The sequence below is a fragment of the Bombus bifarius genome, unplaced genomic scaffold (assembly GCF_011952205.1).
Source record: "Bombus bifarius isolate JDL3187 unplaced genomic scaffold, Bbif_JDL3187 scf7180000007977, whole genome shotgun sequence".
NCBI lineage: Eukaryota > Metazoa > Arthropoda > Insecta > Hymenoptera > Apidae > Bombus > Bombus bifarius.
The window spans coordinates 5291363-5319077 of NW_022884362.1; the positions used below are offsets into that span (position 1 = coordinate 5291363).

Genomic DNA, 27715 nt, shown 5'->3' on the forward strand with positions numbered 1-27715 from the left:
TCAAATCCTGTTCCATTTGACCTGCTCTCGTGTTCTAACCTGTGCGGGAGAGAATATCCTTCGAAGGAAGACTCGATGCAAGGAATGGGGCGGGACCCGTTCATGATTCAATCAACGAAGTTAAAGCGAGCGCGAAATGACGCGACACAAACTCGGGGCTTACCCCCGAGTTTTCATCCCCTTGAACGCATTACGGCAACGCACCATCCTTTCTTCGAATTTCATTCATACGAGCATCGTGCTCGCGTTTCGACGCTTCAACCCAAGACCAGAGTGTTTTAACGTATTTCGTGTACCATAGATGGTACACCGAACTTCCCAGTGCTGGATGTTGTAATAAAAAGCACAAAAATATAAGTAAACAAGTCTGAAATATTAACAATTATAAATGTAACAAGATAACAAATAGAAAGTCACACACACACACACAAGCTGCAATCAATGCATCCAAGATAGATCGTTCAAAGTCTACAAGACAGAGGAACCATTGAACTTCTCCCGTGAAACATCATAGTACGCAACGACCGTATTTCGATGATAAAATAACTTGAAAAAGTATTTTCTATAACAACATGTCTCGCAGGAAAACGATCCCGCTTTCCCGTTGTGTTTCGAACGGTTAATGGGCTTTTTAAGTTCGCGAACAACGCCGATGGTGGATCGACACGGTGCCAACGATATTTCTCGGTTACTTTGGCTATATTTTCACAAAAAATATCTCACTGGTGAGGATCGCTTAAAGACGCAATTTAATCGGGAACTTTACATTCCATTACGCCGCGCCGTAGAAAAAGTACCGTATCGCCGAAAGTACGTTTTCCTCTAGTCCGCGCGCGTTCGAGCCCCCTTCGACCCTCGGTCCACGTCTCGAATCGCTTTTTTAAAAGCTTCCTATCCGTCCAAAGAGACTGCTCCAAGAAAAGTTCCCCTTTGAAGCTGATCCGTCGAACTTTCATCGCAACGGCTCCGGTCTCGTCATCAATAAATATTATCGTCCGACCGACCACGCTACCGACAGCGAAACGACGAGTTTTCCTCTTCACTCTTTAAACACTGGAATTTTTGACCACTGAAAAATAACAACCGCGATCGGGCACAGCTATGCAAGGAACTTTATTTCCTCGCGCGAAACGAAGTTCCAATCCTCGACATACACTGACAATCGTTTCGTTTCGTTCGGTTCCCGAGTCGCTTTTCGACTATAAAAGCTTACGAAACGTGGGACAACGATGAGAAAAAAGAAGCTACACAACGCGAAAACCGCGACGACTGGGAATACACGCGTATTTTCTATCTCCCGACCTGTCCTTTTTCAAACTCATCTCGACAAACTGTAGGTCACCCCGTAGGAATCCGCGTATACACTTTTCAGTGGAATAATGTTTCGCGACGCATTTTGCGGCTGTGCCCGCGCAAACTTTGTCAAGTAAATATTTGACACAATCTGGCGCAAGTACGAAACAATCCGTCCTCCCCGTTGAAACAGGGGATCCGGTTGCGGCTGAAAGCACCACAGAACTCTGTTCCGATGCATTAGTAGCTTCCAGAGATGGACAGAGAGAAAGCATTTGACGATCTATTATAATATTCCTCGATAATCTGGCCAACAATCCATGTAACTACAGAATTCCATCCACGATATACTCGCTATCCGAATAATCTGTCTATCGTTTTGTCCTTCATAAAATCCTTCTTAAAACTTTATTTTCTAACAAAAGCAAACAAATGAAAAACAGTTCGTCATAAGCTGTTTTAAAGAGATACGTTTTTATCGAATATCCCGATAAGAGTTAGGAACCGGCACGATCACGACGTCGACTTATCCAGACGCTTATCTCGTAAAAGACGAGAGAGAACCTCTTCGCGTTTATCGTCTCGTTTGTATCTTCATGAGCCGATCCCACGTGTCTTATGCTGCTCGGGCACTCATGCGAAAATCCGCGACGTGGAAAGAGGCTGAAACCGGTGAAGGGAAAACTGAGACGCGGGCGAATAGAAGCGAACATCCATCCAGTCCCGTTTAATCCGCCGATGTTAGACGTGATCCATCTTTGTTGTCCTCGCTGACTCGTCCTCCTTCTTCTTTAAGCAAGCTCGTCTAACGTCGAGCTGTATATTCCGCGTAGTCGAGTACACCGTTGGTTCCCCGGGACTGTTGCCTCCATCCGTGAACGCGCAGCTCCAACCGTCCTCTTCGTCGCAGTAAAGCCTCGTCGTTCTCCTTGCGTTGTTCCCTTTGCCGTTGTTGCGAGAGCCAAAGCCAGTTGACGCAGTCAGTGACTCGGCCACCTGGGAAATACCCAGTAATGCCCGCAAAGCTGGTTTCCTTTCTCGCTCTCCTCCTTTCCTCTCTTCTTCTTTCCTCTCTTACTTCTTTCCCCGAATTCTTCCGGGTTTCTCCTTAAGGTTACCTTTTTTTCGTAACGCTGTCTGTCTTTAGTCACAGACTTCTATTTCTACTACCCTCGGTCCTTGTTTCAATAGCTACAGTTGTTCAAGTAAGAGGAGCACAGAGAGTCGAGCGTCTGCGAAAATTGCCACAGACTTCCGCCTCTCGAGCGATGTAATCAGAATTACGAACACGCGCTCTCGGACGCTGATGATTTAATTTATCGACCGACGCCAGCTCGAATAAAAGGACTCTGTGATTGGCTATTGTCGGTACACCATGTCGGAATTCGCTTCAAGCATGATCGACCCGTTGTTTTAACGAAAGCTGCAGGAAAATTTTACGATGCAACATTCCTAGCCGCGTTAAATCAAGGATATATGGATGCGAGGTATGTTTGTATATGTCTCGTGAACTTCGTCGTCTCCTTGTTCCATCGTACACTTTCTAAAACATCGTTCGTATCTTGTTTATTTTTTACGTTATTCGTCGTCTTAGAGCTTCCAACGGCATAGCCATCAATCTCTCTTCTTCGACATTGCTCCGTTCTTCTGCTCCTGTCTCTTCGTGGCTCTGGTCAGAATGCATTTCAATATTCTGTATGAAACATAGAGGCTAAGCAGGGCAAGGACTGCTAATGTAACCATGACATCGATGAGATTGCGTTGACACCAGGACATGTTCGCTGCCTCGCTCCTGATGTATGGAGAAGCATTTCCCCGACCAACGTATTCTGTCCACCATACTGCTGTTTCTAACGGAGTATTTGGTCGATCCTTGAAAGCTTTCGAAAGCTTCTTGGCATTTTCACGGTACCTGTAACAGAAACGGGCCACCGCGATTAACATCGAGTAGATTAAGGTTTATAACAATTAGTAAATTTAACTTCCGTTGTCACCGACGTATTGTCACGTTGCATCGATCACGCTACTGGCGCAATTGTTCTGCTTTTTATTTTCATTGAACATTCGTTGTTGATTCCTGTTTTGTTTTTGTTTGCTTAAACACCGGTTGGAAAAAATTCCTGTCGTTCTTCGGCAAAATGAAATTTCAGCAGCGGCGGAAAAGTATGAAATAACAGAGGCAATAAGTGAATAACACTAACGGAATAGACGAAATAACGTAAATTTTTCAGCTAGAAAGGAGAAGATCGTAATAACCCGGTCGCATCAGACTATACAACCAAACGACTTTCCACTTCCTGCGCGTTTACTTGCTCGCGTTTCCATTTACCACGGCACAGCAAGTCACCGGTGACGCAAACGTTCGGTGTTTTTTCTATCCTCAACTTTAACAACCGTGCCCGATACAATAGCCGGCGACTCGATGAATAATTCATGCAATATACCGATCGATCCGCTACTCGATATCGCGGCGAACGGGAAAAGATGCCGCGGGATACTTTATAAATATCTCCGAGAGCTTTTAACGGTGCGCTTATCGTTCACCCGGAAACAACTCCGACCCCAGTATCGATGACAACCCGTTGCAACCGTTTCGACAAAAGCAAAAAGAATAGTCGTTGGTTCGAGTTGAAACGCGTGTCCGTTCGAAACGTGCGCTGTCCGCACTGTCTGCGTGCCTGGAGATACCATACGTGGACCATGTCGGGTTCACCAATCGAGAAACATAGACGCAAAAAAAAAAAATTAGAGAGAAGAGTAGGAAAAAAGAGAGAAAAAGGTTACAACGATGGAGTAAACGAGGGATGAAGAGGAATAACAGAGGCCAGGGAAACGCTAGTGGATAGACGAAACGGATGAAGAGGAAGAGAGTGAGAGAGCGGGAGAGAGAGAGAGGGGGGAGAGGGAGAGAGTGGGTTGCGCGCTCGCAACCAGCCCTGACGACCCGGAGCACACAATTTACCAATCGGTACTCTCCATTATTCGTGTTTACAGCTGCAGGCCGCGAATCAACCTGGTCCCCCTGTTATTTGCCTCGGTCAAATTCAGTCGCAGCCCTGCGGTGGTTTTGAATTAACCATCAATTTTAAGCGCGTTCGACGTCCCTTCCGTCAACGCAGCGCACAATCCATCCACCAGCGGGGACAGGCCACGATGTTTCGCAGGGTGTCGGACAGACGTTGCGCGAAGGGAATTAATTTATTGCCGGCAGAAAGCGGAGAGGACGGGATAGGAGGGAGGATTTTCATGCGGGGGAAAGCGGGATGAATGAAAACTAACGCAAAGTTGGAAAAAGAACGCAAACCTGAAAACGCGCTCGCTATAAGCCGACTAATTCGACAGAGACACGGTAATCGAAGATCGATGATTCGCTGTCGGCTCAGTGTCACTTTCGAGCTGAATATAATGCAACGTAATACCATCAGGAGTCGTTGAAGATGTATCGCGTGCGATATTTCGAAAAATCGAGTCTGATTATAATCCTCGGGATATTACCATTTTCACTTCATCCAGGGGAAAGAGTTGTGCGATATTGTAGAAATTTTTATTATATTATCCCGCGAGATGTGAAAAGGTAAGAATATGAAAGTAGTTAATTCGATGTTTTATTTATCGGTGTGTTTCGAACAAGTTTTAGAACTAAAGGAAACTACGAACAAGCAGAGCTACACGAAGAAAATATTTAGAGATTCGTTTCTATGCATTAACACTATGTGGAAATATTTCCCAAGGGTGTAGTTATGAAATTACACGAGATAGTCTCTCAGACTTTTGCGCAATTGATATATATTCTCCCTGAATAAACTACGCGGACACCCTCATACCCATTTTTCATCCCTTAATCTCGATCACTCGGCCCTTCCACGTATCTCGCAATAAACAATCTTGCCAAAGTCTCATTCCGATGATAAAGACCCATATAACGAACAAACTAAATCTCTCTTTTATTTAACCTATATGTAATTGATCGTACGCTCCAGTGATTCTCCGCGCATAGAGATCGGGGGGACAGTTCGAAAGAGGATGGGTTTCGCGTTATCGGAAAACGAGCGAATTTATTTAGCCGGGAAAGTCCGAAGGCAGATGTCGCGAAAGTTACGCGAGAAACCATTTCTATCCCCATTTCTGAGGCCGACTCGTATCTCCGGGGGATCATAATTCCCGCGATATCTCGGGGATCGTTGTCGCTCCGGCTGGAGCGGCCCCGACACGTTACGAACTTACTTTCCGACTTGTAACGTTATCGCAGGGACTCGGGGAGGCCTGTGCTCGGCTCCCTCGATGCGACTTCGCCGTTCCGAAACTCGTGCACCCGCAACTCATCCACACGGACCACCCTGCGCGGGCAGAATTACTCGGTTTGGGGATTCTAATTGCAAACGGAGAAAGAAAGATGTTCCTCCATGTTCTACTACTGTGTTCCACCGCCGTAGAAACGGCTGCTGCAGCCGTTGTCCTACCTACGGCTGAATTACTTTGTTCCACCCTATTCGTGCCAGTATTTCGTGGAATACGTGAAATTTGCCCTCTTGCTCGGCATAATGTTCAAGCGTTTACAAGTATCGGTAAATGCGATTGTTTCTCACGAATACGCGTTGATTTCTCTACCTCTACGACGAGATAAAGTAACATCGAGTAACATGATACCACGTTCGTAGCTTGAAATAGCACGGGCACAGAATTAAGGGATGATATTTCGAGAACACGAGTTAACCAAGTAGAAGAAAAAAAAAGGGAGGGAAAAGATAAAATTGTCTACGACCAGGAGCGAGCGTTGCACTCTAATTAACCATGTATAAACCATGGAAGGAGGTAGACGAATGCAAAGCAAAAAAGGGCCAGTTTATTTCGCCCAGGCTTTACTAACGTATTCGTGATGTGACTAGGTGTGAAAACAGGCTAAAACAGAGGTTGCTCGAGCGTGGCGGAAAAATTCGCTGTTGGCGAGAAACACGGAAGGTGCAGAGGCACGTAATAAATGAGACTTCCGGTTATCGGGATCTCACTAGGGTCCTTTGTCGGCTGCAAGTTCTCTGGGAACGAGTTACGAATAAACCACAGCCACCAACGTAGCGTCCAGCTTCGCTGAATATGCAATCGCATACGCGCAATTAAAATATTCGTCGACGCGACCGTCGATCTCGTGCAATTTTCTCGCCAGGGAGGAAAACTAATTTTCCCTGTTAAATTTTTTTAAAGTTTGCTCCCGTTGAGTCGATAATTTACTGCGTTGCAGTTTAACGATACAAACTATAACTAGAGCCGAAACTAGATCGAAAAGTTGGCCTGTTTTTGTTCAATAATAAAATACTAAAAGTACCTAATCGTCAATCTCTTGACATTCTCTACACACGTTTTGCTATATCTGTCCTGGTGTAATTCTACTGCATCGTCATCGAGCGAAATGATCTACGAAAATTCCAGTAGCTCCCTCGTTTCTACATTGACGCGTTATATCAGACGCCCCCGTGAAATTCGTGGCGGACGGCAGCAAGTCCGCGCGAAAAGTAATTTTCGTCCCCTCGTAATTCCTTCGAAGTTACTTTACGATTCCAGGGTTCGTTGTCGCACATCGCCACTCTACTACGACCACTACGTCGCCACCACTATTCTGCCACTACCACTAGCTTCCTCGACACCTTACCAACTTACTTTCCGACTTGTAACGTTATCGCGGCGAACCGAGAAGCCTGCTCTCCTTCTCGAGCGGCCAATTAGCCGGCGTAACCGAACTCGCGCACGTACACCTATCTTCCGGCGCATTATTCAGGATTCTCGCGGCGCCGTCTTCTAAATTATAAAGCATAAATTTCGGATTGCGTTACAAATCGCGACGCAATTACACCGTGAAATTTCTGCACGGTCATTAAGTTACCACGCGGCTACACGGCACGGATCAACGACGCTGCGTCATTTTGTCGATTTCGCGCTGTCAATGCCGTGCGAATTTCTTTATATTTCTAATGGCGAGAGATCCAACCGTGCGCATATTGCGGAAATTTTTACTGTGGTTTAATGCGCGCATAAAGGTTTATTTCTTCCTTTGCAAATCTTTCGTAATTTCTTTGTTGCACACTTTAGCCGTTAGCGGTCCTAGCGTTCTTCCAACGTGAATCTCCTGAATCACCTGCATCGTCTTTACAAAATCGCCACAAAACGCGATGCTACGTTGGAAGAATCGTCCATAATCGAATTACCGCATTAACAGCAAACCAAAGGGAAAATCGCTTCAGACGATCGCGAAGCACGAAGGCTAGCTCAAGTTTGGCGAATAATCGTGTTATTTCGTCCGCGAAACGGGATACAGCTGTAACGTGGACCGCGAAACGCTTAACAAACAACCGCGGGAATGATTCGACGCGCATGGCCTACGGCACCCCAACTAATTGGGCCAGAAACAGAAAAGTCCGACACTGGGTATGTTTCATTCGCACCTGACACAAACAACGTTTAAATCCTCAATTACAGTCGCTGGCGCGTTACGCGGACAGGATATCCGTTTGACATACGTGGCCGTTAATTTTCGAACGCGCGGTTTCTGCGAATGAGCACAGCAGCGGGACACGAATAAATCACCTACTGGATCACTCTCGTAAAAATAGCCTTTTCTTACCTTGTTTACGATCTAATCGCATTAAATGATGGAACTACAAATTGTAGGATGACGTTACCTAATATAGAACAGCACTTAACACGGGGCACTGCAATATCTCGGCAAGTAACAACAAACTCAATCGGCGACAGTGTAAAATATTTCGTTAAAAGCAAAAATCAAACACAGGTTCGCATTCGAGTTTCGCTTGGCAACCTGTGATTGAACGCAGTTGATCGTCGTGTTTGAAAACGTACAAGCGTTATCGAGAGGCGAGTTAAATAGTGATATTTTTTAGTAGAAGCATGTTAAAAAATATTACTTTTGCACGATTTAGCATTAAAAATGTTTGTTTTCGAGAGTTCAGTACAACTTTACCTTCAAATTTACTTTCCTCTTAACGTAAGTATTATTCCTCTGTCGAAATACGTACGTAGTCCATGTGGAACACGTCGAGTGTACGTATAATGTGAAATATATCAATAATGCTGCTACCGATGATGGTGAAACAGAATTATATTTACTTTGTGGGGGTAATTACAAAAGAGACGATAATAATGAAAAATCAGTCCAATGTATTCGCTTCGTCATTCGCGAGTTTAACGTGTAGAAGACAAAGAAAATTGATGTGATACGATATAAGTGGAAAGAATGGAAAATTTCAATTTATGAGATTGATCACTGTGACTTTTAAACGGGTTAAATGTCGAACGAAACTGGATGTAACGAAAGTATTTCCAACTACTCGACCAATAACACAGAAACTTCGAAGCATATTTCAAATCGTGTAAATATCGAACTTACATTGGTAAACGAGTTTCAAGTCACTTGATCTCAACTACTGTAAAGGACTACGACTAGTTTTAAAGAAAGTTCAATTCTTAGAAGATGCGCGTAGATATTAAAATGTGAAAAAGTTTCAACGATCGTGTGATAATTTCGCGAGGTCAGAAATGAAACAGCAGAGCGAACACATTCTCGTTTAGACGCGTACTTATCGAGGCGCGTAGCATGCCGGAAGAAGAAAGAACAGGGGGAACATCCGGTGAAATGCCCTCAGGCCTCGAGCTCCGATCCAATTAGATTTTTAATAAAAGTTTACCCATCCTGCTGTCTCGTCCCGCGAATCACGCTCTCGGTTTGCGTCTCTGTGGGCTAAGAAAAAGATTAACTAGTTCTCAGGCTAACCTTTCTGATGCCTTGCCTCCGGATGATCTACCACCAGTGGTGTATTTAAAGGTTCGTAAGCCTGTCTCTTATTTAAAAACGATACAGGGAAATCCCTAATTTGCTACGCGAAAAACTTGCCATGAACACTTCATTGAGTACTAAATTGATTGCAAATATTTGGACGACCCCGTTACTCGCAGTGGATGTATTGTTGTTTACACAGGTGTAGCTTGGTGACCGATCTATTTATGGTTGCTGACTAATTAACGAATAATTAAATATTCTCTAGCTATCGTACTCTTTTTAATTATGTATTACGTATTGTGTAATTGATTATTGATCGATATTACAAGTGCTGCTAGAAGAACAATGGGCTAACTTTATGATACACCGAATCTTGGTGTATCTTTTGTTTGTCGTTTCTTAAATTTCTTGAACGGGCCAAATTGTAGCCCACGTGCGGGTCTTAGTGAAACTTTGTTTGTCAAATACCAGTCGTTTTGTTTGATTCCACATTTGCAAGTATGTACCATAGTCATATCCCAGAGGGACTTAACAGTTTGAACCTCGGTAACAGCCGTTGGTAATTCCAAGTGCCGATCCTTAATCTAGCGGGACCACCCTTCTGCCGACTTCACAATCCCCGCTCCAAGCAAGTATCGCACCTCTGGCGCACTGAGAGGCAATGACTCGAGGTTGGTCACTTTTCAAAAATAAATTCGTTAAGGGCCTCCTCTCAAGCTCCGCTCATGGTACAAATTGAAATTCTAAGGAGCAGAAGGGGAACGAGGCATCGGAGCAACTATAGTAGTGTTTTACTTAGTGTTTTAGCATCGTCAAAAATAGCTTATTTCTCATAGCGATCAGTTCACGGAAGCTTGATAATCATAGTCCCTAGACGTCCTTCAAACTTGTACTGTTGAAGTGGTTACCACTTCTAAGAAAACTCTACATCTGGTCTTTTTTAGTTTTCTCAAGCACTGAAGCCATCGACAGCGCGTAGACAAAAGACTGCGACGAAGTCAGGCCATAAACAGTAGACAGGCGACGTTGGCTTCGGGGTTTTCAGTTATTAGGTAACACAGCTAGCGTGCGGATCTGGACCAGCTCAAATTGTATTTTTACTTATTACACTTCTATTTAAATATATTTTCTACCTTACAATTTATCCACGTGTTTTCTCTGTTTACACACCGAATAACCTCAACATGTACGAACATTCGGAACCGAAGATAAGTAGCCCTGAGCTCACCGTTCATTAAAGAATACTCACCACTACACTAGATTCAACAGTTATATCCCACAACAGTAGATGGTCGTTCGAGTTATTTTTTTATTAATCGGAACACACTCTGCAGCAAATCGCGAACGATCAACATTTTGATCGATCACGGGAACGGACGACTGTTAACGTTGTAGTATTAATTATTCGGTAACTTCCGCGCGGTTGTTGTACTTATTTACCAAGAGATTTACCAAAATATTTGCCAGAAGATTCATCAGGGAACACATAGAAAAGGATAATCGTAAAAGGGAAGAAGGAAAGAGAAGAAAAGATTCATATTTCCTGGGGTATAATTTCGCGAATTGGTGAAAATGGCAGACGAATCTGATTGCACGAACGAGATGTTCGAGTAATTTCGTGAATCAGAGCTATCCGCTGAACGCGAGCTCCATTTGGATCGAGCTGGTATATCCTGGCTCTTCTCGTTTTAAGTAAACGAGTGCACAAGGAGGAGTCTGACCAACGGCGATCCTCAGAACCGGAAGGACCGATCCGGGTGAAGACGTGTTCCAGGCGATTACTCTTCCAAATAAGTATTTCGAGTTCGAAAGGTGGGCGGTACCGTTGGCAAGCAACGTAGATGCATAAAGTTGTGCCTGTCTGTGGCAACGATTCTAAATTATCGCGTAGCAGTGAGGCAGGGATGTAAAATCTACGTATTCGTACTTGCTCGCCATCTCGTGCTATCGAAATTCCTTGGCAGATTTCAGAGCAATAAGACCGGAAAAATACTCCGGTGAAACATCTACTGGAAAATATACGAGTTGTTGGCAAGAAATATTCTCCCGCGGGAGAGAGACAAAGAGAATAACGCGGAATCACCGACTCGATTTTATCACCGGCATCAATTAATCAGAGTCGATACTGGAACGTTTCATATTAACTCTGTAGGGAAGCGCGAGGATGGTATTATATAAGAATTTTAAAGGCAGGAATTTACGAGACATGGAAATTGCTCGTTTCCCGATATTTTCATTTCCAATGATATATGTATTTCCGCCATCACCATGTTCAACGCATGACGTTTGTCCAATCAACGAACGAAATTGGTCACGCATTCAGTTAACTTATTAAGGATCGAACATTAAAACGATGCATGAAAGTTGTTTAAATGTATCATTATTAAAAAATATAAAAGATATATTAGTAGAGTAATAGATACTTTGCAGCAGCTCAACACGATAAATCAGAGATTTTTCCCAGAAAGAATTTCAACGATTTAAAGGACGGTAATTTACCAGAGCGCTATAAATGCTTCAATTCCTCCAAACTGTATAAAATCGTAGAGAATCGTGGAAGAAGAAATAGCGAGGGAAATGATAAACTATAAACTATAAAAATAATGTGAACAAATTTGCAAATGACTGTGACACTTAACGAATGAAACTTCGAATCTAATCGCAAGTTACTAAATATTTATTTCAAACAACAAAAGCATCACCGTCGTGTTACTGAGCCCATCAAAAGGAACGAACATTTTGGTGGAAAATAATTAAAATAAGTAGAAACACGGCTGGATTACTCGCCAGCTATGAAACAGAAATTACAGCGAAGCAAGGTCGGTTTTAATAACGACCGGGTCGCTTAATGCAGGCCGTCTTTCGATTCCGCTGATTCTGTCGATCCACGAGCTCCTCCCCGGAGCCTCGTCCCATATATAACCTTGTAAAATCAAGCTTGCCGCGCGTCGACTCGATTGAAATTCACTCCGTCATCGCTAACTTACGTTGATTAAAGCGAACCAGAAACTTCTTCTTTTTCTCGGTCGATTCCCTATCGACCACCACGACCCGTCGCTACATCACCGTAATAATAACACGCGAGAACGCCATATCATCCCAACTAATCGCAGCGAGAGCCGATAATTCTTGGCTTCGCGTTTCCGGCACGACAGCGATCCGATTTCGATACAGCAACACCGCTCACCAGTTGCTTGAAGAATGTGTCTCGCGAAAATGAAACACCCTATACAAAACGCCGTGTACATTCGTGTATGCACAAAGACAAGTTTACAGGTCTACACACGTAGAGACACGTGGATATGTGCGTGTATATAAAACCCTGATCTCGTTCCCCAGAGGCTTCTTCGTCGGGTGCTAGACGGTGGTTGGGAAAATCCAATCGCTTCCCGACGATATACGTCTTTGTAACTCGATAAGTCGAGCCGAGTAACGCGAAGAGGGGGATGGTCTCGGGAAGAAAATTTCGACGGCCAGCGGGGGCGACAGAGGGTGCAGAAAGGAGCATGATAAAACCAGATCCAAATCCGGAAATCTTATTCTTTTCTCGGATATTCCGATGCGTTTCTACAGGTTCTGATCGCTACACGAGCTACGATAATTTTCCATATTCCTTCGATAGTTTCGTCTGTTTTGGAAAAATCTAATTTTTACGTAGTCCAACCGATAACATATTGGTAAATAAAATAATATTAGTATTAATTTATGAATGTAGAACTGAAGAGATAAATAAACAAACAAATAAAGATTTAAGAAAACAAACTGAGAATACATCGGCAGGTTGATAACGTTTTCCATTTCCATATAACATCAATGGCACATATGCAATTCTGAATACGTGAGACCGACATGACACAGAACGTTATTAAACGAAAATATATTCCATAGAAGGGTGGAAAATTGCGGTTCTCTACCAGAAGAGAGGGCAACATTCGTTGAACGTTTGGAGAAGAAAAGTTGCTCGTTTGACACGATGTCGGGCCAAATACAGTTTAATTTCGCTCGATTCTCGGCAACGTACTTCTCGCAGCGATGGCGAATCGTTCGAGAAGACGAATTTCACCAAAGCATGTTCATTCAGCGAAGTAAATCCCGCTCTCGGTCGAACGAGACGAGAAGGAGAGGGGGGGAGAGCAAGAAACTCTCGCGGGAGAATTGAATTCGTCTCAGAAGTTTCGATTATTACAAGATCAAAGGCGTCTGTCAAGATTAGCCGTGTATATGGAGCTTAATAAATCGGTCGAATGCTAGAACGCGACGAAGAAAATGGAAGGTGGTATTCAACGAACTGAAGCGAAATGGTGACCGAACGAAAAAGAAACTCGCTGCGAAACAAGATCAGAGTCTTAGCGTATCTACTTGGAGATTTTCGATACGCCTTCGTTCGAAGTTGTGAGATGCTACGAGAAAGCTTTATCCTTAATGAGAGACTTCGATTAGCACGCTTCTTTCCTTCCTTTTGCCCTCAAGGGAATTTAAGAACCTCGTTTGTAATTTTTCACCGAAGAAGATTAAAAAGAATTTAAATCGTAGTCTTAACTGTCTTTATTCGACGATTTTTATCCCACTAAAAATACGAGTGATTTCAACTATATCTACATAAGAAAAATATATTTTCTAATTAAAATTGCAGAAGATTTTCAAGACGTACTATATAAATTCTGAATTGAATTCATCTTGTTTGTCAAGCTCGAAAATATCGCCTCAATTAATTATCATGCACCGGTAAAAATAAACCAACGGCACAGTTTTAACATCAATTACTATCGAAGTAACGTTCGATTGTCGAAGGAGACTGGGTATAAAGATGTTAGGTTGACGTTCGCCTACGTCTGTATTAGGGTGGTTTCTAAATGCGGCTTTCGTGTACATCGAGCCAAATGCATTATTCAAACACTTGTACCCGTACACGTAACTTAAATAATGAAATTCAGCGGATCCGAGAAAGCCGGCTTTTTGCCCCGGGACTTCCTATAACTCCACAACGAAATATATTCCCGGTAAATGCAATACCAAAGACGTGAAAATTCCATTTGCAAATAAGCAACTTTTTAATCCGATACGGAGACTACCTACGGGGGGAAACGATACCCTCGTGAAACTTCGTGCCTAAGTCGAGTTAACTATCGAATTCGCAGTGAAACCTGCCTCTCACGGAAACAAAACTAACATCCTGCACTGCCAAATCCTTCCATCTCGTGCTCAGCGAGCACGTAATTTCAACGAAAAACGAAGATTCCCGCAATTACAAGGCATTGTGCTCGATCCTTGGAGCCGTTCTCTCATTCGATACAGCAAACTCGTCGAGTCTATTCAACGTTGATCTAGTTTCCGGGGTTGGAGAACGTATTCTTTGACGCCATTGCGGGAGACGCAAGTCGTTTAGATCGTTCAATGGGCGTAGTTCCTTTACAAACCTCCACTCTACAGTTTAAGAAACATCAATCAGAAGCAAAGTTTCTGGGTGCTCTCCGGTTACTCGCAGACTGACGCAGACTATCGAACGTTACCTCATTCATCAAAGCGGCACACCGAGACGGAACAGTTATCCCCGGCAAGCGTCCAATTACTTTCTCGTCCGGGGACGTTCCACGCGTCATTACGCAGCGTCTCCGGCCTTGTTCATTTCCAGCCCTTCTCGACCCTTCTCTCTATTATACACTTCCCTCGCGATTCTCGCTTTCTCTCTTGACCGATTTTTCCTTCTCTAATCCGTTCTGTGCTCTCGCTCGGCCATTACGCGTCCCTTGCGAGCAAGCAGGTGCGGCAAAGCACTCGTCGAAGCCACAGAGAGTCTCGCAAAGAAGAAGATACCCAACCTCTAGCGCGCGACGAATAAGAATCTCCGACTACACTTCGCCTCTCGAATAAATCCGAGCGAAAGGACGGTCGGTAAACGAGCCGCGGGGACTGGCATCCATGCCGATCGGACCGTCATAGTCGAGGAACTAAGACTCGTCTAGCGAAAGGGTTACGCTCCGGGGAGAATAAGAACGAGAACAACAGGGCAATAAAGAGGACGAGGTGAGGCTGAGAGATAGGGGAGATCGAAAGAGAGGGAAGAGTAAACGGAGAAGAAAGATAGTCAAATAGGGAGCGCGAACTAAGCGAAAAATCAGAGGACAAAGCGTCGCTGGGAGAACGGAAAGAAGATGAGAGAGGCAAGGGGTTGAAAAGGAAAGGGGAGCGAATCGGGTGTCGGGCTAACTTGACGACGGAGCTGTACTATGTTATCCCTCAGCCGTAACCGAAGAAGAAGCGGAGGAACAGGGGCGTGCCTCGTACCTCCTTACAAACTGTCGAAACTTTGACTACCACCCTACCACCCTCCCGACTACTGGCTTTACGTGGCAGCTTGCTCGCCTCGCCGTACATAGACCGCACATACACACGCGAACATACGTAAGTATACCTGCACACGTATATAGTAAGTATACTGTCTTCTTTGACTGCAAAGTACATGTTTGCGTGCGCGTGTAGATTTTGGAGAACATACGGTACCCTCGAATGATGCCTGCGAGAAGTCCTCGTACGAGCAGTCGGACGAATTCGATAGCACCGTTTAATATCACCCTCGAACTTCGTTCATCAACGGAAGAGAACGAAGGACGAGGAAGAAGTGGTTTTCGCGCAGCTAGTAACACGAGGACACGTGATTAAATACGACTTTGTAACGCTTCTTCTTCTTTGGCTGGAGGGAAATTAACGAGGAGACACAAAGTAGCTACGCTAATTATATAAAAAAACCGTGTTCCCTCGTCCATAATTCGAAACCACGAGAAAAAGAGAGAGAGATGGAGGAGAGGCAAACAGACAGTAAGAGAGACAGAGAGAAAGAGAGCGACTTTTTCATAGAAAAAGGTGGCGTGGCAGAGGTGAGAAGAACGTATTATCGTATGGTAGTGTGTAAGTGGAAACACGAGCTGCGACGAAGAACGCCGTGAATGTCTCCAGGGCTCGATAAATTCGACGAAATTTCCGCGACGTTTATGTCCAACCTAAGACCCTGGAATCGTTACGATCTCACAGTTAGTGCTCTACAACTACAAGCTGAATATGATCGCCCCTGGTACACGATAGAGGAGAGAGGAAAGAGCCACGGACAACAGAGACCATCACTGACATCGACTACATCCAGTAGCCGTGTATGCTGTTTGATCTCAATAGGAATGGTTGTAACTCGAAGTTGGCTTACAAGCGCAATCATGCGCAGAGATCTTTGGGAATTGAATGACCAGTTCGCATCGCCTCGCGGTATCCAAAAGGAGAACTGGAAATCGAACAAGCTGCACGTCGGTGACACGGGTCACGGGCCACCCTCTCTCTTTCTCATCCTGTCTCTCCTTTCCGAGAAGTCGCGAACCACAGACAATAATATAACTTTGGTTATAACGTTTTAAGATCGCATCTATCATCCGAAGTACCAAAGGACGATGTGTTTCGCGATCTATGAAACAACTTGATGATTGCTACTTTGACTTTGTCGATCTTCGAATTTCACGATTCTGGTCGGTCTTTAGTGGCTCCATGGACGTTCAAACGAATCCTACAGCATCAAAGATTCTCAATGATAAACCGATATGGTATCTCTTTCGAGGAAGCAGAGTTTCTTCTCGAGGAATTACATCGTTTAACGTAGCATTATTACGTTTATCCGCGACGACTTTCTTACATCGGACTTCGGGTTGCTCTGAAGTACAAGAACCGTAGCCGTAAATCACCGAGAAGTAGTGATTACGCGAGCACAACGGCAACCGACACGGCACGACAACGAGCAACCCCGGCTAACACTGTTTCCAAATCGTTCGTTAATTTTATATCACTCGTGCATGAGACGTTGCGCTTAACAATTGCGCGGCGGCACGCGAACCATGGAAGAACAACGTTAACGCCAGTATTGCTCTCGCATTTCACCGTGTCGTTACCTTTAGCCTCTGTTCTACGCGACGAACATATTCGATCGACGCCGACTCGCGCATCGACGACGATCATTCAATCGAAAGGTAAATCCCACGAACGACTGTCTGCACGATCGGGAATTTACATTGCGACGACGATGAAATTCTGGCCAATGAAATATCAGAAAAAGACAAAGTCTCACGATGAATTCAGAATTCTCGAAGCACGTCGAAGCGAATCGCGTCCCACGTTCAATTCTCGACCGAACGACGTCGGATCGAGATGCTCTGGGCAAGCGTCAAACGTCCGATTAACCCAGCCCCATATTTCGATCACGTAACAACCATGCAAATCGCGATCATCCAATTACGCGGCTCGAATCTATTTATTAATTAATATTCAAGGCGTTGCATAACGAGGATACAATCGCACCTGCATTGTCACAGCGCTGCGTAGGATAGCGACCATCTCCCTGTTTCGATCCTCCCTTTACCTCCCTGTCGAAGGTCCAAGACAGCGAGCTCGTAAATCCAGACGGTTGTAATTACCGGGACAGTAGCCGGGCTCCGTTGATCGCGAAGCTGCCAACGCTTTCATATCCGTACTGATTTATTAAACCGCTTTCATCCTCCGACGCGAGACTCGCATGCCAAGACCTCGCAGTTAAATCGTGGTTCACCGAGTTTCCCATTCCCGTTCTAATCGATGCCTCCGATTTCTTCTTCTCGCGAAGGTCGAGAAAACACAATTCTATATTTTATTCCTTCGACCGACCCTCGAGCGCATACGACGAATCACAGTTAATGTTGTAACATCGTAGCGGTGAAATTACGTCACTGTAAATACGACAAATTTACTATTCCATCAAACCCCTCCTACCTGCGATGGAAAGAGAGTACACACCGAGACAAAGCATACCATTATCCCGTTCCATTCCATTCCGCGAAGGATGGCAGAAGCTTGGGTTGGAAAAATCATTGGTAGACGAGGCGTAGCGAGGTAGACAGGTTCGTTTCACAGCGACACGGTGTCACGGGTGTACCGCAACCGGTTGAAAAATTCAACGTCAACCAATTATTCGGACGGGGGAAAACGGTCGGGGCGTCGCGTCGTGACGTCCGTAAACGCGAACGCGAGCGGCGTGGCGCGCGACTCGACCCGTGCGGTTAACAAGTTATTCGTGGGGGCAGCCATTGAATAATGTAGAATTTAATTTCATCTCGGCTGCCACTGTCCTCATCGACGCAGCGGGCACCAAGCGTTGATTCGCGCCGTGAAACATTTAGCGGCCGTGAAATTTCCCATGCGACCGGTCGGATACGGCCCGACTGCACGACCAGCCCGGGTATTTGTCGATGGACGAGAACCATCCGGAGAACACGTCCGCTCTTTCCGCAATTCGTGCCTTGAATTTAGGACCGGGGTCGGCCAACGACGTGGAGAAAGGAAGAAAAAATGGGATGCCTGCCGGCTAGGGATGGCACGACCGAAGGTGTGGGAACAACGGCGAAGGGAGGGAAGGGGTGGACGAAAAGAAAGACGAGATATAAAACGTCGGTGAAAAGACAAGGGCAGAGGGTTTTGGGCGAGATCGGTAGCAGGCTGAAAGAGGGAACGAGAAGGGTGGAAAAACGCCAGTGAGCCGCGTTACGGATTAACGGGGGCGCCTGTGCTACAACGACGATGCACTTCCCGGATATCCGAGCGTCCGGACAGTTCGTGAGATATTCAACGGACCGAATATCCGGACAGATTATACGATTTTCCTTTTTGTCACGGGTGTCCCTCCCCCCTCCCTCCACCGCCGTGTCTACGTTTTCATTGTTTTCTACCTCCTTTGTCCCCTTTCGTTTCTATTTCTTTCTCCATATATTCCCTATCTTATCTCTACATCTCTGACACATCGACGGTATTCGATACAGCCGAAATTTCACGTGAGAATTTCATAGCTGACACTTTGGACGAGGCTGGATTCGTAAGAGAAATTGATTTATCAGAAGAGGAAAATGAGTGGCCGGGATTCGACTTCCTTGTCACCGCGATCAACCGGTCTGTTATCGTGCCAACGTAGCATTAAATATTCCTATCGATATCATTGGCAGTCTCGACGTTCTAAATTCATCGCATCACTTGCCGGATATCCGTGTCTCCTCGACCGCGGGACGTGCCGATGAAGGTGAAACTAATTACGTCTATTCCACCCATTCATAGCCGCGACTATTGTGACGCGAAGATTTAAATAGCTCAATGATCTTTTAAAAGAAATATTCTCATATTCTTCGTAAAACCTTAAAGTGATCTGCGATTTTACGTGTAAAATTCTACGCTTTTTTTTCTCCCCTGTCTAAATATTATACGCAATCGGACGACATGGACGAATAAACGAGATGAAGAAACGTACCTGGTATTGTTGAATATTTCATCCAAAGTGTGCTTCAAGGTTTGTTCGTTCAGTTTGACGAAATCCACCACCAAAGCGACGCCTCTAGCTTGAGCCGCGATCGCATTCTGGTATTGATCACCGAAGAAAGGCATGAGAACCATTGGAACCCCGCTCTGAACTCCTTCCGACAAACCGAGAAGACCACCGTGTCCGAAGTAACACTTAACGTTTGGATGATCTGTAAAGTAAATAAAAACCTGCTTCAGTTTCGTTCGATGTATTCAGTTTCGTGTATTCGGTCGATTCATTTATAAAACGAGCCATTCAAACTCGCACTTAATGAATCGATCGAAGAGAAACTAAATCGTTTCTCATGGCTGTAAAAGCTGAGCGTCAAAACCAAACCGAAATCAAGCCATACGTCCGTAGAAATCGATTCTCGATATCGGAAATCCATGCCTCGAATTCACCGCGACACGTATATGTATTCTACCCCTTTCTTGTTTCACGATGAAAAGAGGAAGCGTGACGTGTCCCTATTCATAAATATCAAACGTTAGATTTCATTCGATCGCCGTGTAAAATGTAAAATATGAATGATCTCATAGAAAGGAAATCGCTTGGATAACGTTGAGAATACGCGATACAAATGATTAGAGTAGTATGAGTAGTATTTTGGCAGAAATCGGTATAATAAGGCAGAGGTGTACGAGCCCTCGGGAATTTCTCGACTTTAAATAAATCCCAGTGTCGAGTATTCGGCTGAAAAATTCCTGTCATCCTCGTTTATCGCGAGGAGTCACCCTTTATAAGAGGGCGGTTGCCACATCCCCGTTGCCATACAGGATTCCATACCTCCTCCGGCGTCGATCCTAATGTCAAATTCCATTACCACACGACACCTCCCACCATCTTCTACCCGTTGTAGCAACCCTTCGGTCCCCCGACGCCTAAGTATCCCTTTCCCCTCGCTCTCGATTTGGGTACAGATGTAGACGAGCTGTAGGAGTTACGTTCGCCTTGCAGAACCGTAAGGGTGGTTTAGAGGGGCGAAGGTTCCACGGCAGAGCACCTCTCGAGGTTTCGCGCTCGCTCGATACATCGTCGCATCGGCGCGCGTCGATACGTGACAGAGGATATCTATCGGGGGCTGGTCTGAATTTTTGCGAGCGACATCGGGAATACGACAACCGGAGACCGAGAGAAAATCGGTCGGGCGTTCGCGCGATTTGCTCGAGATTTCCGTCAGCCGCGAGATACATTTTTACGGCGTCGCTGTAACGAGAAAATAACGCCACGGTATTTCCTCGACGATGCTAGCTAGCATCGTGTTTTACGACCGTCGGCAAGCCCACCCCTCCGGAGAATTGATATTTGGCCGTCTATGGGCTGAGCTAGTCGTAAGACCAATGTAATGAGAGCAACGAGCTGTTTCTTATTGTAGGAGAGTACGTGTTGTAATATATCTTGTATCAGGTTGATTATGTTATAAACGATATCGTTGTAAAATAAGAAATATATAAGATAAAAAAGGGGTATTTTATTCGTTCGATTTGAACGATCCGATCATCCGCTAGACGGAAAATTACTGACCTACTAATGGGCTATGTAAAAGAATGTATATCTAAACTTAAGTGGCTTGAACGAAGCTTTAAGAACGAAACTGAAAAACTTTAAGGGAACTGGCGAATCTTTAAAGGCGTTAAGACTGAAAGGTCAGATCTAAGTGACCTTTCACCTTTCACTATGACAAACCATACTCGAGGGATGATGTACGTCGTCTTCTACGAATATCAAATATACGCAAACCCAGAACCGTATCTAGTAGTATTGATATAAGATAAAAATTGATAATTTACCCATTTTGATGAAGTTATCTGAACCGTTGACTCACCGAGAAGATAAGTTTCTGGGACAAATTGAATAGCGATTGGTATTGCTATTGGTATTTGGAATTTCAGCGGTATATCACCAAAGAGTTAGCATTGCCGGACGGTGCGACGGCCTGACTAGTTTAATCCAATAAAATCGTACAAGTAGCAAAGAAGTATACCCTATTCCTTAATGGAAAGCAAGAGGAATAAAGTGGATCTCGATAGAATGATTCCGCTCCTTGTTCCTCGGAGTAATGTAATCTATCGTTTCATCCCTGTCGTTATATCGTTAAATGCGATACTCGAGGGCATTGCGTGTCAACACATCTCCCATACCATCGATATCGTTGCCTCTAAAGTCAATTACATTAGCGAGTTCTATGCGAATTGACAAGATCGATGGCAAACAGGACACAGAACCGTTCCACGATCTAGAATCTAGAACAAGCCTTTGAGTCAATGTATCGCAGATCCTATTTATTCGAATGATCTTCTCCGATTAAACTATCCCGATCTTCGAAAGGGATAAAATTCGCCGATAGCGAGTTTCTCAATTCGAAAGTATAGCTAAATTTGCACGATGCTTTCGCCCGATAGCTCTCCTATCTGTCGTTACAAACTTGCCCGATAAAAGTGCAGTTACCATGGTCGAACGGGGGAGGCTACGTGGCGCCAATTAAAGGACAAGGATTAACGATTTCCACGGTTTTATAAGAACGACCCTTACCGTAAGTTACGAGCGGACTCGTGCACCATTTCGCGTGCGCCGTTTAAAGCGTGCGAAGCAGCAGGGGTAGGAGCAAAGCGTAGCCACAGATCTTATCAAGATCACGAAGACCGTGGGGGATGGCCACTGACCACGCTTGCAAGGAGACGAAGGAAACGGGACCGGGATACACCGATCACGAAGAGAGATAATAAAATTAAAGCTATCGATCCCAGCCTCCGGTCGAGTTGCCGCTAGTTTTAGCTAGATTATCTGACCATCGAGGCTGCCCATCTTGTGCAATCGTCCAGCCATCGAAAAACTCGATCGTTACAGTCTTGACACCGATCTCTCTAAAACAACGTTCGACAACGAACCCTCGATTAATGGCCGTAAATAAGCATCTCGACGATGTACAGTCGTCTCGGAACGAAACAAACATTTGTAGCATTGCGAATAATGCAAGAGAAATTAAAAATATTTTTATAAATGCATCAAAATCAGAATGGCACAGCACAAACGCGAATCTTACAAGCATATTAAATTTGAGCGTAACAGAACTCTTTAAAGCCGTAATCAAAGCAAAATAATTTCATACGCGATATTCATTTGATTGAAATTTGTAATATTTCACGTTGAAAATTTGTAATATAATATCAATATCGAAGGTTTAACTTACTTTTCGATACTGCCATAATAAACGATATAGACATTCCTTACTTGTTTTCCTCTATTTAATAATATGAGAACAAATAATTGTTTTGTTTCTTTCAGTAATATAAGTAAATAAAAGAATATGTTACTAAAATTCACGTTGTTACTAAACATTTATTATCTTTATTTATTCATAGATGTCAATCGTTAACTTATTTTCCAGGCAGACTGTACGTATAATATTGTACGATCGTATAGCGTTAAACAAAACTTACATAATACGCCGATCCATCCATATCCTAAAGTAAGGTTTGATCAGAAGGCAGGGCGGTGTAACGTAACGTAATGTGACGACTAGATGCATGAAAAGGAGGCATAAATGATATTTCGTAATACACATCTACGTCACGAATGATATCGCAGACATCGTGGTTATCTAAATTGTATATTTACGACATACGACGAGCCCGTTGTGAAATTAATAAGAAAATGTACAAGCATATTAGGCATATTATCCCAGTGTTGTGCACGTGTCATTATTCGTGAGAATAAAAAACCCAATATACATAGTCATCTCGATCGCGTATATCGTAATTGCACCCATGACATGACTAACAAAAATTATTTAAAATACGAACAATGGATAAAGATGACTAAGCTTATCTCTGTCGCGCAAGATTATTCGGTGAAATATGACCAACGCACGTGATGTAATTCCACTACGTAAGGAATTTCGTAATCGAACAACAACATCGGACGACGTGTGGCTTTTACACTATCAGAGGAAAAGGTTCACGAGCATGTGTGCGTGATCAAGTAGAGATCGATGACACAAGGCCGACCACGTTAGTATCCAAGTTACAGTATAGAGTTCCATCGCGGAAGAGGATGGAAGAACCGACATGAACAATGCGACACCAAGGTATCCTTCGTCGGAGGTTTTAACGGTGATTTATGTTGCCAGCAGGTCGTTAGTGAGTTGCCTAATTAATGTCATTTCACTCGACAGTGGCCAAGAGCTGCGAAACTACTTACTGTTAGAGTTTCGATGGTCCCGTGTCTTCGTTCTTGGCCAACCAATTCGTCGAAAGAACATCCGCGCCAGGGTCTGCTGTATTCGAGACTGACAGGACAGTACGACGTCCTTTAGAAGGATCTCCTTTGGCAACCACATCGGTTCCAGGAAGAAATTACTTAAGACTGCCCTTTCGATGCGATAATTACCGCACCCTCGACGAAATAACTACCTTCTAGAAGAAAGCCAAAAGGGAAGACGATCCGAGGACGTGAATGTTCGACTTTGACAACGTTTCAAATCGTTTCCTTCGATGTCCAGGACTGCGTCACGCGGTACGAAATATCATGGATGGTGAAATATTTCATGGAATATTGCATATCACGAGAAACCGATAATTGCTCGAGAGAACGTTATATCAAACGGTAATCACGATTAATCGAATACAGAGAGTCGATCAGGGCCGCGTCGAAAGCGATGTCATCCTACGCGCCGAAATAATTTCGAGATCGAAAAATAATTTGATGTTCAATCATCGACGATGACGCGTGTACGCATAACACATAGGGCATCGATGACGCGAAATCATTTCGAGGTAACGAAAGCTCCTCCTTTATGCATACCGTTTTGAAAGTTTCAAAACCTTTTGATGCTCGGCATCGCGGCCACCGCGCTATGGCAAATATCGGCTCGCTGCCTCACCCAAAATACGCTTCCTATATTTCGCCGCGATTTCCAAGGGCCGTTTCGATTAGCTCGATCCAGCGGCATGGAATTTCAATTTCGATTCCTAGTACCGATCCATTTCTCGCGCAACGTCGCGTCGTTGCATGATCTGTACGCCGCACCGTTGAGCAAACCGATTCCAACACGATTTATAACGCGATCTATAAGCTTGCTATATCCAACGCACCGTGTAAAAGGCAATGCTCTAGCTTCGATGAGAAGAAAGTGGAAGAAGAAAAATGGAGTAACAGTCTAAATAGAAGCGATCGAGAGAAGAAACAACGCGTTCATGCGATCCACTCGACCGTTGATAATGGCACAAGTGGCAATGCTGACTCGCAAAATTCCAAATGGGAGAAGCGTTAAATAAACAGTTTAAATCTTTCGACTGTATCAGGCGCACAAAGATAAATCGACCTTGTAATTCGTTGAATCTAATTTATTTATCGACCACTTATGAACGACAATGGCAAAAGGTTCGTAAGTAAGACGTTTCTAGATTTCGACCCACGCTTCAATATATGCAATCGCCGTCAAACTGCTCACTGTAATTATGCATATCGTGTCAAAGCTGTGGAACAAGGTAAAAATGAAAATTAACGTGCACGCGACGAAAAATTTGAACGAGACATTCGAATTCGTTAGCGTGCCGATACAGTTCGGAAAACGCAGGCATGCGAATAACCGGATAATTTTAATGGAACAAACAATGATTCATTGTTTATCTCGTTCAACGACAAGTAGCTTGTATATTGTTATGCAACGACGAAACGTCGCATTGTAAAGCCTATATCTGATAACGATCATATAGAAGTTTCCTTTGTATTGGAATAAAGTGGAAAATGCGGATAAACCCTTTAGAGGCGAAAGCTCTCTACAGTTTTTGTAAAATTATACTGTTCCAGTAAGGAGCAACCTATTAGAAAACGTAGAGACCTATCGATGAAACGTGATTCTAATGCCCGCGTATCAACGAAACGAGCATCGCGTACGCTCGCATCGAACACGATACTACAAGTCGTTACTTTCACATAATACTAGGCTGACTTTTGCCGCTCTATTATCCCGCTATAGGTTACTCCAAATACCATTTCCAAATATCGTAGTAATAATATGTAACTATCAGTGAAGACTAGAAAAACATAGCAAAAAAAGATAATAAGGGAATAAAGTACCATACTTACTCAATATGTCGTACTGAGGCAGCCACTTCTCTATAAGGACGTTATTGGAATTATCCAATCCAGAATTATCCGGTATGCCATCCACTTCCCATTTCCAAATCACTTTTCGAGGTATAGAGGTAAAAACTTTGATAAACACTTTCAATTTGTCCTCCGGCATCGAGGCCGTCTTCACCATCGAGCCGAGATTAAAATACAAGACACCTTCGTGAGCTTCGTCCAAAAACTTTTTAATTTTCGGTGGCAAGGGTTTCACTTTCGGTGAGATGTGAATTCCACCGATCTCGATCACATTCGGCGGGAACGAGATAGCACCGTGAACAGAATAATGCGTATTGACGAACATGAGTGATGCGTTGTTACTGATCGATTTCAAATCCGGAATTCCCGGACCGTAAAATTCGTTTGCCACGGAGTAATCGCGCCAATTGAACAGCGTGCGGAATACCATCGTTGTTACGAATGCCGATACCGCGTTTATCATTCTTTGGAAAAAGTTCATTGGCCTTGGCAATCGAGTAAACATCGACGGTATGTAACTGGCTTCGTTTGAGACTCCTAAATCATCGATGGCCCATGCCATCAACTGATGAGTGGATATTTGTATAAAAGGCACGTTAAACTTGTGTACCAGCACCATGAAACAGTTTGTATTGAAGCTCTCGACAAGCATCAGATCGAACTTCTTCCCAGAGTCGACCAACTGTTTTACTTCTGGATTCTTCAGGGCAATATCGCAAACCAGTCCCGACATAGTGTACAGCATGTATAAATCAGTAAATATTTGAAAGTAGCGACTGTCAATCGCATGTAGATCGACCACGTTTACAAACACACCGAGTTTCTCATTTCGCAGACTAATATCCTTGTAAGTGGGCAAAGGTTCCTCCGCGATCGCCTTCTCAGTTCTTGGAAAATGAGAAATTACCGTCAGCTCGTGACCTCGACGGCTTAGCTCCTCAAGAAGCGGTTTGAACACGTCAAAATGACTCTTACCGAGGTGAGCAAAGACTGCCAAGATTTTCAGCTGCTTCTTTGGCACCGTGGAATTATTAGCGTCTGAACAAGACGTTAGAACCACCAGGAAAAGTAAAAAAATAATTCGGTTTCCAGTAATCCACATGATTGAACAGTTTCTGGTTCTCGCTAGGACTCAGACACACGCACACTAACTTTCTTCTTCTTCGAAAGATGATCGGTACTCTGACGGACTACTATTCGAGAACTGGCTATATGTATATCCCTCCTCTTCTACCGACGTCAGATTCGCCGCTGAATCCACAGATCCCACTACAAAACCTGTGTCACTTCGAACAGTTCTATTTCTTTTTAACGGGAGTTCCAATTTAATTTGACCATGACCTCGACTTTATCTACAAACGAAATTAACGAGTATATCACATGCTTGTTAACTCGATATGACATTTCATTCTTTTCTTTTTTCTTTTTTTTATTATTCACAAGTATATAACACTTTAGTGTACAATTCGATTAGAAATCGTTTATACATAACAATGTTCTATTAATATCAAAAATATTTGAAAGAGGATGGTAAACAAAAAAAGTCTATCGAATGACGAAATTTATTGACGTTTACTATTATGCGGTTAACTACTGTTACTTTCGAATAACGTTAACGTTTTTAATTTAAAAAAGTACAGTATTTTGGGACACGCGGCGATATTCAATATTTTATCTACTAATTTGACAAACCTAATTTGTCTACGATCAGAGGATAAATAAATTTAATTCATTTTGCATGTCCAAGAAATTGTAATCACATATTGCTGATATCATGATATATCATGATGATATCGTATAATGCTGACATGAAGATCAAACATGTGAAGTTGTACACATTAACAATATAGAATTTTCAATGTATTAATAACTCTAAAAAATCCAGAAGCTTTATTAAATAAATCCAAAGTTTTAAATGCACTGCCATTCGGTTACGGTTTGACGAAACGTCGATACCAGTATCGTGAATATTATCTACTGTAAACATTAGCATTAAAAACATTTTATGTTGTTGTTAAAACATAATAGACATAATAATTTTATAATTGCAGTTGTTATTTGCATAGTTGAAGCTATCCATATGACTTATTGCAAAAAGCGATATTTTCGTTATCGATTTGTCACAGTCCAAATTCCAAATGTAGAACTATGTACTTGTTATTTACAGAATTAAA

The 27715-nt window shown here is 43.7% G+C and overlaps 1 protein-coding gene across 1 annotated transcript; it reads right to left on the reverse strand.

Annotated features, from left to right (window-relative positions):
* Window positions 1–352: 352 nt before the first annotated feature.
* On the reverse strand, window positions 353–26893 carry LOC117204274 (UDP-glucuronosyltransferase 2B20-like). The gene is made up of 3 exons (XM_033441528.1): window positions 25521–26893; window positions 19380–19599; window positions 353–3205 (listed from the first exon to the last, which is right to left on the reverse strand). Exons 1-3 carry the CDS (start codon window positions 26641–26643, stop codon window positions 2908–2910), a joined length of 1641 nt encoding a protein of 546 aa, XP_033297419.1. The 5' UTR covers window positions 26644–26893; the 3' UTR covers window positions 353–2907.
* Between the last annotated feature and the right edge of the window lie 822 nt (window positions 26894–27715).

Bases quoted from the DNA above. Each gene is read 5' to 3' on its own strand.
- LOC117204274 (XM_033441528.1), bottom strand. From the start codon at position 26,643: ATGTGGATTACTGGAAACCGAATTATTTTTTTACTTTTCCTGGTGGTT. The intron at 19,600-25,520 runs GTAAGTATGGTA...TTTACTTTACAG, and splicing joins GCCTCAGTACGACATATTGA to ATCATCCAAACGTTAAGTGT. The intron at 3,206-19,379 runs GTACGTTTCTTC...TTTCTGTTACAG, and splicing joins GAAATATTCAACAATACCAG to GTACCGTGAAAATGCCAAGA.